This window comes from Cyanidioschyzon merolae, chromosome 12 (genome assembly GCF_000091205.1).
Source record: "Cyanidioschyzon merolae strain 10D DNA, chromosome 12, complete genome".
Lineage (NCBI taxonomy): Eukaryota > Rhodophyta > Bangiophyceae > Cyanidiales > Cyanidiaceae > Cyanidioschyzon > Cyanidioschyzon merolae.
Window position 1 is genome coordinate 660,815 of NC_010138.1, and position 14,740 is coordinate 675,554.

The following is a 14,740-nucleotide window of genomic DNA, read 5'->3' on the forward strand; positions in this document are numbered from 1 at the left end:
TGCGCACTCGACCTGGTTGTGGGGCAGTTGCCGAACTCAAGCGTTCTGTGGAGTTGAAGTCGCACTTCCGGGAGGAAACTGTTGCATGCCTTGCACAGCTTCTGTTTCCTGGTAACGGACACGACGTTCGGCGTCAGCATCGTCAGAGTCGTTCGCGCTGCGCGTGCGCAACATCCGAAATGTCGTTCAGACCGGACCAGCTGAACCCAAACGACGAGTGGGTTCAGGCCCTGCAAGCACTGCTGCTTCGTAGTCACCGTGGCGTGGTTGTCCGCTTCCATGACGCTGACCAAGAGCAGCGTCGCTTGTTCGTGCACATCGAGTCCGGCAGGGCATGGCTCGCTGAAAACGCCGCTGCGGTCACCGGGGAACTAGACGCAACAGCAAACGAATCGGAAACCTTTCTGCGTGATCAGTTCCACCTGATATGCACTTCAGTTGCCGAAGAAGACTCCTTGGATTTACTCGTACATGTGCGAACCGCAGACCATCTGGCGACGCTGGGTATCGCCTGCCAGCATGAAAACGCAACCCCGTTCGTGGTTGCACCGCCGCGACAGAAACTGGAGCAGTTCGCCGAGAACGCAGCGGTGCGGCTTCGGGTTCGTCGGGAGCAGAAGTCCCAGCCGCAAATCCTGTTTTCATTGACGAGTCTCGATGGGAGATACGCTCTCGCAAAGGCACCGTCGAAAGCAGATCCAACGCGGAGCAAAGGTTGCATTGGCCTCGAGCGCGTCTCGCTCGGCGGCGTCGTTATCGATGCTGCGGGCAGCCAAGCGCGCACAAGTGAAGCACGCTCGATGGCCCTGGGTTTTACCGTGAAAATGGACACGTATTGGATAGAGCGCGAGTGCTATCGCACGGTTTGGAAACGCTCCCAATTGGTGTGGCTCAGCAAGCATGCGGCGCACTGCCTCTCAGCTGACGCCGCAAAGACAAGCTGGGTGGACGTCGCACCGGCCCAAGTTGCCTGGATACGCGTTGCGGTAATGCTGCGGTACTGGCCTCAGCGGGTGCCGATCATGCTCCGCAATGGAGCCGTTGGAGGAAAGCCACTCGAGGGCGCCTGGTATGGCGTCGGCACGAACCATTCATTAAGCCTCTGGCTGGACGCGAGTCCCGTAGTTTGCCTCAGAGACGAGTCGAGCGCATCGAAACCTCACTCGTGCTGGCAGGTTGGCGTCGGTCACGAAACAGTGTCCGCACCCGCCGTTTTTCGCATCGTATGGCGAGAGCGTCAGCAACGAGGATCGTGCTTTTTCGAACTTTGTTGCGTATCCGATGGAGCGCGCCCTGCAAACGACGGCATCGCATTGTACTTGGGAATCGACAAGCGCACCAAGCGGCTAGTGCTGAAACATCGTCCCCGGCAATGGGAAGCTTTTGAACTAGATACCGTCCAACGCGAGGAGCCGCAAGCAGGATCTGATGCGGATACCACGATAACACCAGGCGCTGCACCAGCATCTGGCGCTCGAGGCCTCGAGGAGGCATACTTTGCCGGCGCGCGACGCACGCTGCAGCGCGAGCGCACGCAGCACGCATCGTCTCCCGCGGATGCCGTGCAACGGCGGGAAAAGGCGCGCACGCTGGCGCAGCGGCGCGCGCGCATTATGGACAGCGTTGCGCAGGCGCTCGCAGCGCGCGAAGCAGCGCGTTCAGTCGCTGCGCCCGCAGATCATACCGCAGCTGGCGCTCGCCGCAGAGGCGTCGTAGCCGATGATCGTTCCGCTGCAGCAGCGCCAGCGATGCCATCCGAGGAAACGAGCATCGAGGCACCGCATGAATCAGGTGCGCAGCCTCAAACAGTGCAGGGCGCTATGTCATCGGGTCCAGCTCCATCACAGGTACGTTGTGCAGCGTGCCACGGGGCCATTGTTGGGCAGTACGTGCGCGCCTTATCGCAGAGCTATCATCCAGGATGCTTCGCGTGCAGCATCTGTCGACGGGCGTTGGCGCCAGAAACCAAATTCCGTACCAGCATCGGTAATCCGCTGTGTGAGGCATGCTACGCGGAGCATGTTGCTCCGCGCTGTGCCCGTTGCAAGGCACCGATTACCGATGTCGTGGTGACTGCCCTGGAACGCAAATGGCATCGCGGCTGTTTGTGGTGTGTGCGCTGCGGGCAACCGCTGTGTCACGAAGGCTCATCTGGCTCCAATACCTTCTACTTGTATCCCGGGCAACCGGATCAGCCGCACTGCGAGTCATGTGTCCGCGGGAAAGATCGCGAACAGAGCGGTCGTCGCACGTTGCCGAGCCTTGGAGGCGGCATGCCCTCCGGTACGGGCAGCTTCCGACTTGGCTGAGAGCGCTTGCGGCCGTATGCTTTCTGTAGACGAGAGCACGTCGGCGGATCGTAGAGATCGGTTCCTGCCGAAAACCCGGTTTATGTGCAAGCCTGTACGAGGAAAAGTAGTTTGCGCAGCGGCGGCTTTGCTACTTGCGCAGCCTCTGCGTACGGTGCGCGCCCCCCGCAGGCTTTGATGGCGGAGACCGGGCGATGACCGGGCCGCTCAGGGACCACCGCCCGCCCGCCCGCCCGTGCAAGGGAGCACCTGTTCTGTCCCGTGTCCACTGGTGCTGTGCAGAGAACACCCCATCACTGGATGCCTTCACGACGGTACTCACAACCTTTCCCGCATAGATTGTACATACAGGGTTGGCCACGTCCCGAGTCCCGCATCGGGTGGCGGTTACTCTGCAGGGCGATGTGCATCGATGCGGTGCTTCCAGTTTGGAAATCCTTCGCGCGTCTCCATAGGCACCATTGTTGGCGGAGTGAGGCGGGCGCGGGTCGTGTCCCAACACAACACGCATCACCAGCCGTAGCTGCTGACAGTTAGCGGAAAGCAGTGCGCGATCACTGGTGCCCAGCGCATGCAACAGAGCGTACCGGAGATGGCAAAGCAACGAGGTTCAGGTCAGCGGATCGAGACTCGCGCGTCGAACGAAGCAGCAGTATAACGGGAACGCGCGCGGCTGCTCATGAACAGCGAAGATGGCGACGTCACTCACGCAAATGTTCGGAGCCGCAAGCAGGACAGCACTGCCTGGCACAGCGTTGTCGTGGTCAGTGCGATGCTGCACCCTCGCGAATGACAACGGTGATGTTGCCGGTACTTGCGACTAGTCCAATACCCGCCGCATCGATAGAAACTAGTGCCTTGTGCCGGCATCAGACAAGCCCGCAGTGCTTCCGGAAGCGTGTCCGCTGCTTCTGCTCAGACGCTGCGGAATCTACTGTTATCATCCGAGGTGGTTTTGGAATCATTCTGTTCCCCGGTGTTAGTCTCGAGGTTTCGCAGCGTTCACGAGCCTATTCTCGTTTTGAGCCGGAGTAAAGCAGAGCGGACTGGTTTCCTGCGAATAAGTCATGATTTTCTGCGACTCCGATGACGTGTCCCCCCGAGCCCAGCGGCTCGTGCCAGCGCTTTCGCTCTCCGTTCTCGCTCTTTCTGTTTGGCTCTCAGGCCGCAAAGAATCTTCCGAGGGATCATCGGTCCACGATACGCAAACCAATCGATTCGTTTACGGCTGTGACGGCCATGCTTCACCAGTTCACCAATGTCTTTTCGAGTCTCAGCGAGCAGCTCGGCGATAGAGTCGTAGGTTCGTGCGGTCTCCTGCCGAGACGCAGCGCGGTGCGTTCCAGCGCGCGCTGCTCGCCGCCCAGGTACTCCATATGACTCTTGCTCGCATTTTATCGTTTGACTGGTGCTCCAAATGCTGATTTCAGGTGAACACTTTGGCGAGCTCGCGGATCTGTCCTTGGCGGCGCGTTTGTCGAATCTTCCCTGCGTGGAAAGCGCTCCGCGATTACAAACCGCTGGCTTGGGCAGCCCCGCTCGAGTGTGTTTGTCGGACCCTAGACCCATTGCCGTAGCGTTCCCTGATGGTGAACTCGAGTGCTTTGGTTCGCGTCCAGTGCGCGCGTGCGGTTGCAGCTCGTTGGCCCTGGTGGGGCTTCCGACGGTTGCTTTCGTACGAAGGCGTTTAGCTTCACGCTGAGGTGCTTCCGCGACCACCAGACTTTCAAGCTGATCGCTGTGTCTCCAGTCATCGAGACGAGCAGCGACTGCATCCTCGATGTCAAACGCCATGGAAACTCGCTGTCCCTTGCAGAAGAGAGCAACGTCGACTCTGGGCAATGTGGAACGCACCGGCGCGGGGGTCACGCTGCCGCTGGGTCGATGCCAACGGCAGCAGCGGGCGGAATGCCGGTGTTGGACGCAGTTGGAGCAGCGGGATCCGCGACCGTGGGTTACCTGGATTGACCAACGCTGTATTATCAAGAAAACAAGCTGCCCTGGGGCCTGCGGAACCTAGATGCGTCAGCGGCGGTGCTAGAGCTCGTTTGCTGGTTACTAGCAGGAGTTGCGCCCCTTTGCGGGGGTCTGGTAGGATGCAGCGGTACAACTCATGAAATTGGCTACAGGCATGAGCTTGCCCAAAGGCAACACCCTCGATCAGCTAGGAACATTAGGTTGGGATTGTCAGGAACTATGACGACCCAGTAACTGTTCGGGTATACAGAGCACGGTTTCCAGCGACGGCAGCCGTGCTGGGAATCGCGCACTGAGCGTGGGAAAGCTTCAGCGCTCGCTTTGAGGCGGCGCCACTTGCGTGAAGGGCGCGTCGCTCTCGCACATATCTGTATCCGATCAAATACGCAGAGCAAACTTTTCTCTCGCGACTTTCAGAGAAAGACAAGCCGTGCAGCGAGCAAGTGCTTGCACTGGGTCCTGCTGTGGCGTTGGATCCATACTGGGTCTTGTGCTGCTCAGAAAAGCCGTGAGGAAAGGGAACAGCGCCGTTCGCGATAGACGACCTGCACGAAGAACGCCGGAGACTCGAGACCTCCGTTGAACGACCGAAGTGGATGGGAGGCATTCACCAAAAGAGTTCTTCGAGAGTCGTCTACTTGCGGACCTGCATAGACGCACAGTGCCCACTGTGAAGCTCAGCGTCTTGTCCATGCGCCATGCAAGTTGTTCATGTGGGGGCGCTTGAAACCCATAAAAGTACAGCTTTCAAGCGGTTGGGTCGGTTCTGCAACTTTCGATGGTTATGGTCCTGCAATATCGCTGAATCGAGTCCAGTACCCGAATGCCAACCGACATGTGAAAATAGAGAGAATACGCGAGTCATCGCGGTAGCAGAGTGCATAGACCACGGATCTCCTGGGTCATGATCATGAGACCCTACACCTAGTTCATTGGGTCGCAAAGTTCCAGCGGATGCGTCCAGCTAACCGCGCCCGCAAAGTCAACCACGCTGTACTCGCCTAGCCGCGAACCCTTCATGAAAGCTCTCGTTGTCTATTCGCTTTGAATGAGGGCGTGCTGCTTCAAACAGTATCCGGTTTCTCTACGAGTCGGTCACTTGACCGAATCACTGAACGTGTGCTATGCTCAGGCCGCTGTGTCCGCTCTTGGACACTATGCAGGATGCAGCGTACTTGTGAGTATGTGTTCATAGGAGCGATAAACATTTCACAACCATGGGGTGTACATCTACATCCACTCTCAGACGCCTCCCAGGCTTTATTGAGCGGCGGCCTGCAAGCGGTCCCAGTGTACCCCGGCACACACTCCGCGCCTGAGAGGCTATCCGACAATGTTGGCGAGCATCAGCGTCGCGGGTCTGGTCTTCAGCATCACACGTTTTCTGAGCTCGATGCCGGCGTTGTAGTCTCGGTTCAAGAACTCATTTGCTTATTGCATCAGGTGGAACATGTCAATGCAAGGGTTCCTCGAACTCGTCCTCTCTGTGCCTCAATAGTCTCGTCATCGTTCCGTATGGCAGACGCGTTTTCTCGACCAATTGCCCGATTCTCCTTGTTCTTCGCAACTTGCTCTTCTTCTCTCGATGGTAGACGAGAAGCAGAGATTTTCGTTGTTTTTCGGCAGCTGGCGGCACCAGGTGTCCATGATCCTCGACTTGAATGTCCACACACATTCCTCTTGGATTTTTTATTTCCTTAAATAAAGGCACCTCTTTATGACCGTAGGTAGCGACCTTCCCGGACAGGGAAGAACTTGCGCAAGCACCACGAAATGTGCCCCAGTGCCACCATGTACTATACGCTTCAGCGATTCGCCCACTGGGGCACTCGTTCCGTTTCCCGATGAAGAACACTCCTTCAATGAGATTGAGCCACGGGGCGTACAGAGTACTGAAATGCAGCTCTAGCCCCGATACAACCCGCAAAACCTCGAACGAAACGTGAATGGCGAAATGCCATGCTGATCAATACAAGGACGTTGCCATACATCAGGGAAAAGTCTTCAGCGATTCGACAAAGTGCTTGGTGCTGTTGTATGAGGCTTCCCTACAAGCCAAACTGAGGCCGCAGACTGAACCCACTGCAGTTCGAAAAGAAGACGCCGTCGTTGTCTTCGAGTTCAATCGGACCTACAACGAACGCCCGCTTCGCAAATACCCACGTGGGATACGACCGCATCATCCGATGAATGCCTCATCGTCTGGAGAAAGAAACCGACGACCCCGTGCTTCACACCGATAACGGCCTTCTAGGAATGAAGTGCTTGCAATTTCAGGGGAAGATGGCCGTGTGTGAAACTGGATTCTTTTTTATGATTGTAGCCCAGTGGTTTGGGGACCACACGAACGAGCTGCTGAGAAACAGAGACACCTGTTGTGGCTGCTATGGTCTCTTTTGCCGTAGGTAATGTGCTGAACGTGTTGTTTTCAACCCTGGGCCGCTGACAGTCTTGGAGAATAGCAGTTTTTGAATCGCATACTGCATATACTTGTTTCTTTCGGTGGTCCTCAACCATCTGAGTACTGTGACACGACTGACCTGGAGTAGGAATACAGTCCCGCTTGCACTGTTCAGGAAATAAAATATATCCTGCATTCATAATGTCGACAATCTATAGGCAACATTGCATAGTCATGTCGTTTTCCTTCTACTCATCGAAGCTGCGGTGGTGGAACAGAATTGAGTCTACAGACAAGCAGCGGCTACATCTGTTGCTGGAAGCGTACCCGAACGGCCTTCGGCGGCGACTGCCTTCGGCCAACGACGACGCCCTGGGGTTTTCCAAGTCTTGGACTTGTTAGCGCTTCGCGCTGCTACGGAAACGACGACTTCTGTGGTACTCGAAGCGCAGGACTGGCTGCTTGGTTTTCATACGAAGGTTCTCGCGAGGCCTCCAGAACTCCAGCGATAGGTTGACGCTCGCGTCACTCTTTGCGTGTTCGTTTGAGGCAGCACCTGCGGACAGTGCTTTTGCGTTCAAACCCGTACTACACGTCGCATTTGTAGCTCTCTAAAACACTCTTCTATTTACAATAGACGAAAATTCCGTGCTTAGAAGTTTAAGCATTCCTCGCCTCGCGTCGTGCCCGGACACTCTTCCGTGCAGCGAAGGAAGAGAACGTGGTCGGACCACAGAGCAGCGCTCGTACGGATAGCGCTCGGGAATCTCATTTTGACTGTTCGACTAGAGCATCTTTGTTCAAAGGCACTATCTATGGCAGCGTCTCAAGTTGCGGAGCGTGTGCAGGAGCTGCACCTCGACGACAACGGCAGAGGACCAGGATCCGAGTCACCAGAACGGGTCCGAAACTTGAACATTGTGTTCATCGGACACGTAGACGCCGGCAAGTCGACACTGTGCGGCCACCTGCTCTACCTGACTGGCAACCTCGACGAGCGCACGTTGGAGAAATACGAAAAGGAGGCGAAGAGCAAAGGTCGCGAGTCATGGAAGTTCGCTTGGGCGCTCGATCTCACCGAACAGGAACGAAGCAAGGGAAAAACCACGGATTATGGCGTAGCTTCATTCCGAACCGCAACGAAACATATCACGATTATTGATGCGCCTGGCCACAAGGCCTATGTGCCGGCGATGATCTCAGGCACCGGACAAGCTGATGTGGCTATACTGGTGATTTCGGCCCGCAAGGGAGAGTTCGAGGCCGGCTTCGAACGAGGCGGACAGACCCGCGAGCACGCTATGCTCGCAAAAACGGCTGGTGTGCGACAACTCATCGTCGTCATCAACAAGATGGATGAACCTACCGTGCAGTGGAGCGAGGAGCGCTTTCGGGAGATCTGCGACAAACTGGCACCCTTCCTGAAGCAGATTGGATATCGGCCGCAGGAGGTCAGCTGGGTACCTGTCAGTGGCTTCACAGGTGAGAATTTGCGCGAACCGGTTCATCCAAGCACGTGTGCATGGTACAAAGGCGGATCGCTGCTCCAAGTGCTCGATGCACTGAAACTACCACCGCGGCCGCTGGATATGCCGGTGCGCATGACTGTCGTGGACAGATTTCGAGATATGGGCGTTTGTATCCTAGGCCGAGTCGAAGCCGGTACGATTCGCAGCGGTGATCGGCTACTGCTCATGCCACCGCGACTTGTCGTGCATGTCACGAGCATCACAATGGATGCCGAGGAGGTGCCGCTCGCTGAGCCCGGAGACAACGTCAAGCTGCTTGTGAAAGGCGTCGAGGAAGACGATATTCATTCGGGTCAGGTGCTCTGTGCAGAGAACGATCCCGTTGAAGCGACAACGACCTTCGATGGCCAAGTGATGCTGGTCGAGCACAAGTCCATTCTGACTGCGGGGTACCGCTGTATTGCGCATATTCAAGCAGCGGCCGTTGAGGTTGTTTTCGAGCGTCTCCTCGCTGAGGTTGATCGCCGCACAAACCAGATCGTCAAGAAACATCCCAAGTTTGTGCGACCCGGAAGTACCTTTATTGCGCGGTTAAGCGTCGCGCAGCCGGTCTGCGTTACCGCGTTCAAAGAGTTTGCGCCTCTGGGTCGTTTCATGCTGCGGGATGAGGGCACCACCATAGGAGCCGGGGTGGTGCTACGCATTCCCAGTCAACGAGCGAAATCGGAAACAAATGCCGTTGTTTACCCTGATACGAACAAAACCGGAGCCGATGGACCCTAAAATCCCTCGCACAGACCCGGGTGCAGACAACCTAGTCACTAGTGGGTGTACCATCCGAGATCGCAGCATGTGCGGCATCGCTGCGCCGTCTGACGCGGGGCTTGATCCATGGATCATCGCCGGTGACACCGTTCCCGGGAACACGCACGCGCAGGACACGTTGCGGCGTCGTGTCAAGTGCAATCGAATGGCGGGATTCGAGCTGCGCAGGCCCGGCGTCCGAGTGTCGCATGCGTGCGGATCCGAATGGACACACCCCAGGCAGCTGTGGATGCCTGACCTGCGGGGTCACGGTGCGCACACGAGGGCCGAGAGGCGCGGTGTGCGGCGCGCGCGAGCCGAGGTCACTCCTGGCTTCCAGGGCATGCGACATCGAAGGAGGAATCCCGACTCCAGCAAGCCCAGGTGTCTCTGTGTGTCACTTTCTTGCACTTGGGGATATCTGCAGGGCGTGCTATGCCCCGTATTTGAACTCTTCACTGGTATTCATGGGGAATGGTGTGTGCGTTAGCGCCAAAGGCGGACGGTATCCGGTATATCGCATGCAGGCTGCGGCCTGATGCGTCATCACCCGCAGCACGATCTCGATGCGTATACGCGTTGTTTGCTTTTCAGGCGGCACAGAATCGTTTCCAGGAACGAGAGATACGTCACTGCTTGATGGTTATCGGCATCCGGGAGAGGCGTACTCGCAATGCGGATACGAATCCCGCCCCCTGTGTGTGCTCGGTAGCGCGGGGCTGCCCAGTTCCATCCCAGAGCCGAAAATCGCCATCCCATGTGCGTCGTCCGGGCGCCATCGGTGGCTCGCAGCGGCAGCGAAGTGCAGGGCGACAGGCACCTTTGTTCCGTGCATGCAAGCTCGATAGGCGTACCGGTTGACCGCATACCTCCGACGACGCCTACCTGCTGCAGTTTTGCGAGTCCCGTCAGCGCTCCGGCACCTGTTTCGAACACGTAACAGATCCGAATACCAGCAGAAGATTGGATTGCAGCGCTTGGTGGAGGCCGCTGGAAGCACCCGGCGCTCCGTGCTTCACTTGGAAGTTACCCAGCGCTCTGCTGTAAAGAACACACGACGCACCACACTCGAGTTATCGAGGACAGCACCCGAAATATGAAATCAGCAGGATCACGTCTGCTTATTGCGTCTCTTACCATGAAACAGCGCGCCTGTCAAATTACCCGCTACGGTACGGTTATACCAGCTGCAGACGAGCCAGTAAAGCCTACCTCACGGAATCGACGCGACAGCGACTGCAGCTGCGTGACTGGCGGCCTCATCGAGCGTAAGTGGCGACATCGCGCACGGCCCTGAACTGCCGTCGAGTTCGGAGAGCGCCTGGGTATCGTGCTTCAGAAGAGCGGAAAGGTGGTTGCTGCTCTTTGCTCAGACGTTTTTTGTTCGTGTCATTGCTCCCTGTTTGGGGCATACACTTCCTCTCTGATCTCCTGAATGCTTAGTAGATTAGGAACGAGTCGGGGAGGATCATCTGGGGCCGGGGCGAGAACGCTGCCTAAGCTGTCGCCGTCGCCACAAGCGCTGCCGCGTCACTCGGTGCAGCGCTGCGGCTGCAGCTGCTGCGGTGAACAGCACTACTCCCCGGAACTCATGCTGGTGGACGTGAATGTCGCCGCGTTAGGTTCTCGGGAACGTTCCCAAGGGTGGCTCCCCAAGGAGCACAGTAGCGCTTGCCTCGGTGGCTTCGTTGGACCCTGTTGGAACGTCAAGGGGGCGCCTCGGGGCGCCAGCAACTCCACCGGCGCTCAGTACACCTGCACGGGGCAACTGCGGAGTAGCTTGTGCGCACATGCATTGCACGCTTCCCGAGAGCAATGCATGGGTGGCAGAGGGCGCGCGAGCCTCTCTTGTGCGTCTCTAGTTGGCGGACGATCACGACGTGCGGAGCTCTTCACTCGATGCCCTGGAGCTGCAGGCAGGCTGAGGTCAACCGGCCGTTTTCCGCCCCGACTGTTGCCTGCTGGACAACTCATGGACAGTGGAGCGCGCAGCATGTATGCACAGGCCACAGGCGGTGCAAAAGGTCATCCCATGAATGGCGATGTTCCGCGAGAACCAGCGAGCCCCAACGACAAACGAATAGAAAGCGAGGGTGAGTTGAACACGGACGCGATTGCCAAAGCAGATGCCGCAAATGAGCACAAACGCGGACGACCAGCGACGCCTCAGCGGAGTCCAAAGGCTCCCGAGAACGCCACTGGTAAAGGCGGAAAGCGCAAAGATCGGGAGGTCTTCACCGCGCTTGAGGCTTTCGGGCTAGTTCCGAGCAGGCGTCGTGATGATCAGCCTCAGATGCGTAGAGGACGCAAAACTAAGAGCGGGTGGATTTTTACGATCATCTCAGAAGCGCTTCTGGGTTCTAAGGGCGCACCCTTGAAACGAGAAGAGAAACAGCAGCTCGTCGCGCTCGAGAGCAGACTCGTGAGCATGGTTCGCGAACTCTCGGCCTCGCCTCCGCTATCGCAACCAGCGGAAGATATTCGACAGGCATGGTTGATTCTGGATCGCATTCGGAGCCTCGTTTTCTATGCGGATGTGCTGAACGATACGTACGTGGCCAGCTTTATTCTTGCGCTGAAAGGCGTCGTCAGCTCAGCGCTGCTTCTTGGAATGGGCACAGATTTTCTGGAGCAGTCGGCCTCAGAGCATCACGGAATGAATGCAGAACGAGACGCTCCGGGAGGACGTCTGCTTTCGTCGGTTGCGACGCGGGCACGAAACACACGCAAGCGCCGCAGCCAGCGAAACGATGACCCACGGCGACCGGAGCTTGTCTCGCGTATGAATGATCAGCTCGTTGAAGAGATCTTGGCTTCTGGAGATACTATCGACAATCATTGGCTAGCTCCATTAGACAGCAAATGGGCCTCGGCTCCGTGGAAGACGCCCTTCATGCAGTTCTATCGGAATCTAACGGAGCTGCGCGTTAAGCAGGGACAGACCTGGGAGGGTCACATTCTGGACCTGACGCTTCACCCCACGAACATATTTGCCCAGAGTTTGCAGCGTTCGCGTGGCCTCAATAATGCTGCAAGTAGCACCGATCCGAATATGGATGCTGAGAATGCTTCGTTGAACGATCAAGAAATGATTCCTGGGCTGCAGGTCGTACCCAGCGGCGATGCTGTGTCTGAGGCGGAGCTCACGGAACAAAGTACGGCTTCGGAAGCCAGTTGGTACGATCTGGACGGGCGCACGATAGCGGCCATGGTGCGTCAAGACCTGGATATCTTGCAGAGTCTCTGTGCTTGGTCGCTTCATCGCCTCGCGAGATGTATTGCCTTGAGTCTCATGGGACTTACTGAAGACGAACTCGAGCATTTGTACCAGCAACTGACTTTCAATAGCAAACAGTCGGCACAAGGTGAATCCAGCGAGCATACTGCCTTCGACGCAGCTGAGTCGCTGGTCGTTCTCCTGGCCAGGGAGGCGCCCTCTACCATTTCCCTGCTGGAAAATGGCCTCGTTGCACATCATCCTGTTCCGCGAGCGGTCGTTGCGGATGCGCTGGAACAGAGCCTCCGGTCGCTGCTCTTCAAGAGCGCGCTCTCCGCTGTGGGCGCTGCTGGAATACCGCAGCACCGCTGGAGCCAATTCTATCCACTGATCGCGAAAAGAATCCGTCTTCGAGGAGACGGTATACTTGGGCAATACTTCATGCTCTATTACTCGAATCGCGAACAATGTTTCAGACCCGTGGAGTCTGCCGACACGGTGCGTCTCGACGATTTAGTCGGGTACGATGAAATCAAGCAAGCATTTATCCAGAATATCAAGTACTTTATCGCCGGTCATTATGCGCACCATACGCTTTTGATTGGTGCTCACGGCACCGGCAAGTCGGCGCTCGTCAAAGCTGCGGCAGCCGAATTCTATCGAATGGGTCTGCGTCTCGTGCAGTTGGATAGTGGATACTTTGGAGCTGCCCAGGGCCTGGGAACCCTCCCCATTGTGCGAATTCAGAAGAGCAGAGCCAAGAGCCGCCTAACCGAGCAGGACATTCCGTTCGGGACATTGGGCCTTATGCACGACATGCAGGGCATCGCCAAGGAGGCCGTCAATCACCCACATTTGCGCTTTCTGCTATTCATTGACGATGTGCCCTTGGATGAGAGAGATCCTCGGCTCGTTGCTTTGCGAGGTATCATGAGCGGTGGCCTGCTCACGCTGCCGAAGAATCTGATTATTGTGGCCACATGCAGCTCCAGCGTCTCTGGTCCTGATCTGTTCGCCCTGAGCGTCACGTCCACAGAGGAGGACTTTATTCAGTCGGGAAAATATCGTTTCCGGCGACGCCTGCGGGTCGTGCCCTATGTGGATCTCTACGAATTCTTCTCAGGTCTATCGGATGAAACCATTATTTTTTTGGATCGGTTTGGAATGGTGCTGACCTTCAATTCGCCGAGCAAGTCAAAGTACTTGGACTTTGTCCGAAGTGCGTTGGAGCGATACGGGAGCACGGCGCGACGCATTCCCTGGCAAACGCTGCGTCGCCGTGCGCTAGTCTATGCCCGAATGCGTTGTTCGTTTTCGGCGAGAACTGCTCGTCACTTTATTGCCGCGGTCGAGGACGAGCAGCGGTTTATGCATGCGAGCGCGCCAATGATGCCGTCTGCGGACTCGCTTGCTACCATGAGAATATCTGATCCAGATAACGATGATGACGATGAAGAAGAGGAAGATGACGACGAAGACGAGGAAGAGGAGGAGGATTTTGAGGATGAAGCGCTGTACGATGATGACGACGATGATGATGATGACGATGATGATGATGACGACGATGATGATGACGACGATGATGACGATGATGATGATGACGGCAAGCGCGGTGCCTAACGTGCATGCGTCTTCGTTGGTGGTTCCGCCTTACGAGCAGCTTGCCTCAGTAAGCGCTTACAATCGCCTCGCACTCGAGCGACTGCACGTTCAACGACAGCTTCTGGTTTCGGACCATCTCGATGATCATCGATGGAGGTCGAATACGGTATCCGTAGCAATCGGAAATCGTTCAACTAAAGGTACAGAATCTCTGTGAAGGCAACTCGTTGCGTACGCTGTATGTGCGGCGTGCACTTGTTCACTTATGCTGCGGCGGGGTCAAGCGGCAAACCGCGAATGTAGGTGTCCATGAGCGCTGTGCGTTTCCCATGCAGCGGCGCATGGTCTGTTCGAAACCTCTCGCCAGTGTCGGCAAGGCGACGCATCCAACGAAGATACCACATCAGTCGCCTCGAGCGCTCATCCTGACTCGTGGATGGGTTGCATTGCTCCGCTGTGGCGGTGTTACGTGAGGACGACTTTAATGCGCTCGTTTCGAGCCGGAGCTACCAACGGTATACGTCGTGCGATGGCCGGTTTTCCATCGAGAAGCCGCACGCGTGGCTGGTTCGTGATGCTCATGGAGGCGAAGAGTCGGCTTTGGAAGCTTTAGGAGTTTTCGATACACCTCTTGCTACGTATCTAAGAGTGCTCTTTTCGTTGCTGCAGGGGAAATGGAGAATGTGTCCGGCGGGAACGGTGCCTAGCGTCTTACGCCAGCGTTCGAGGTTGGATGGCGAACCGAATAATTGCTGCTTGCGCGATTCATTCATCATGCGAAACGCAATCGAATGAGCAGCATGAGAAAACCCCCGATTGAAAGTGGTACACTTACACGAGAATTAGAATGGAGCGCGTTGACAGAGCCAGGTCATAAGTGGACGCTCATAATTCAAGTTATTTCGCTTGTCGTGACCAGTAGACTTTTTGGGGATATGGATGTGACGGCATGCTTTTCCGC

At 56.7% G+C, this 14,740-nt stretch overlaps 4 protein-coding genes across 4 annotated transcripts, besides 1 other annotated feature; 3 read left to right on the forward strand and 1 right to left on the reverse strand.

Moving 5' to 3' along the window:
* Positions 1-179: 179 nt before the first annotated feature.
* Positions 180-2,309, forward strand: CYME_CML257C (hypothetical protein; the record flags this gene model as incomplete). Its single annotated transcript, XM_005536821.1, has 1 exon — positions 180-2,309. The coding sequence occupies one exon, from the start codon at positions 180-182 to the stop codon at positions 2,307-2,309; it is 2,130 nt and encodes a 709-aa protein (XP_005536878.1).
* A 1,065-nt stretch (positions 2,310-3,374) lies between these two features.
* Positions 3,375-4,103, reverse strand: CYME_CML258C (hypothetical protein; the record flags this gene model as incomplete). The annotated part of the gene is made up of 1 exon (XM_005536822.1): positions 3,375-4,103. One exon carries the CDS (start codon positions 4,101-4,103, stop codon positions 3,375-3,377), a length of 729 nt encoding a protein of 242 aa, XP_005536879.1.
* A 90-nt stretch (positions 4,104-4,193) lies between these two features.
* Positions 4,194-4,652: a sequence feature (possible transcribed region).
* Positions 4,653-7,502: 2,850 nt separating this feature from the next.
* Positions 7,503-8,939, forward strand: CYME_CML259C (eukaryotic polypeptide chain release factor 3; the record flags this gene model as incomplete). The annotated part of the gene is made up of 1 exon (XM_005536823.1): positions 7,503-8,939. The coding sequence occupies one exon, from the start codon at positions 7,503-7,505 to the stop codon at positions 8,937-8,939; it is 1,437 nt and encodes a 478-aa protein (XP_005536880.1).
* A 1,456-nt stretch (positions 8,940-10,395) lies between these two features.
* Positions 10,396-13,797, forward strand: CYME_CML260C (similar to ATPase with chaperone activity; the record flags this gene model as incomplete). Its single annotated transcript, XM_005536824.1, has 1 exon — positions 10,396-13,797. One exon carries the CDS (start codon positions 10,396-10,398, stop codon positions 13,795-13,797), a length of 3,402 nt encoding a protein of 1,133 aa, XP_005536881.1.
* Positions 13,798-14,740: the final 943 nt, after the last annotated feature.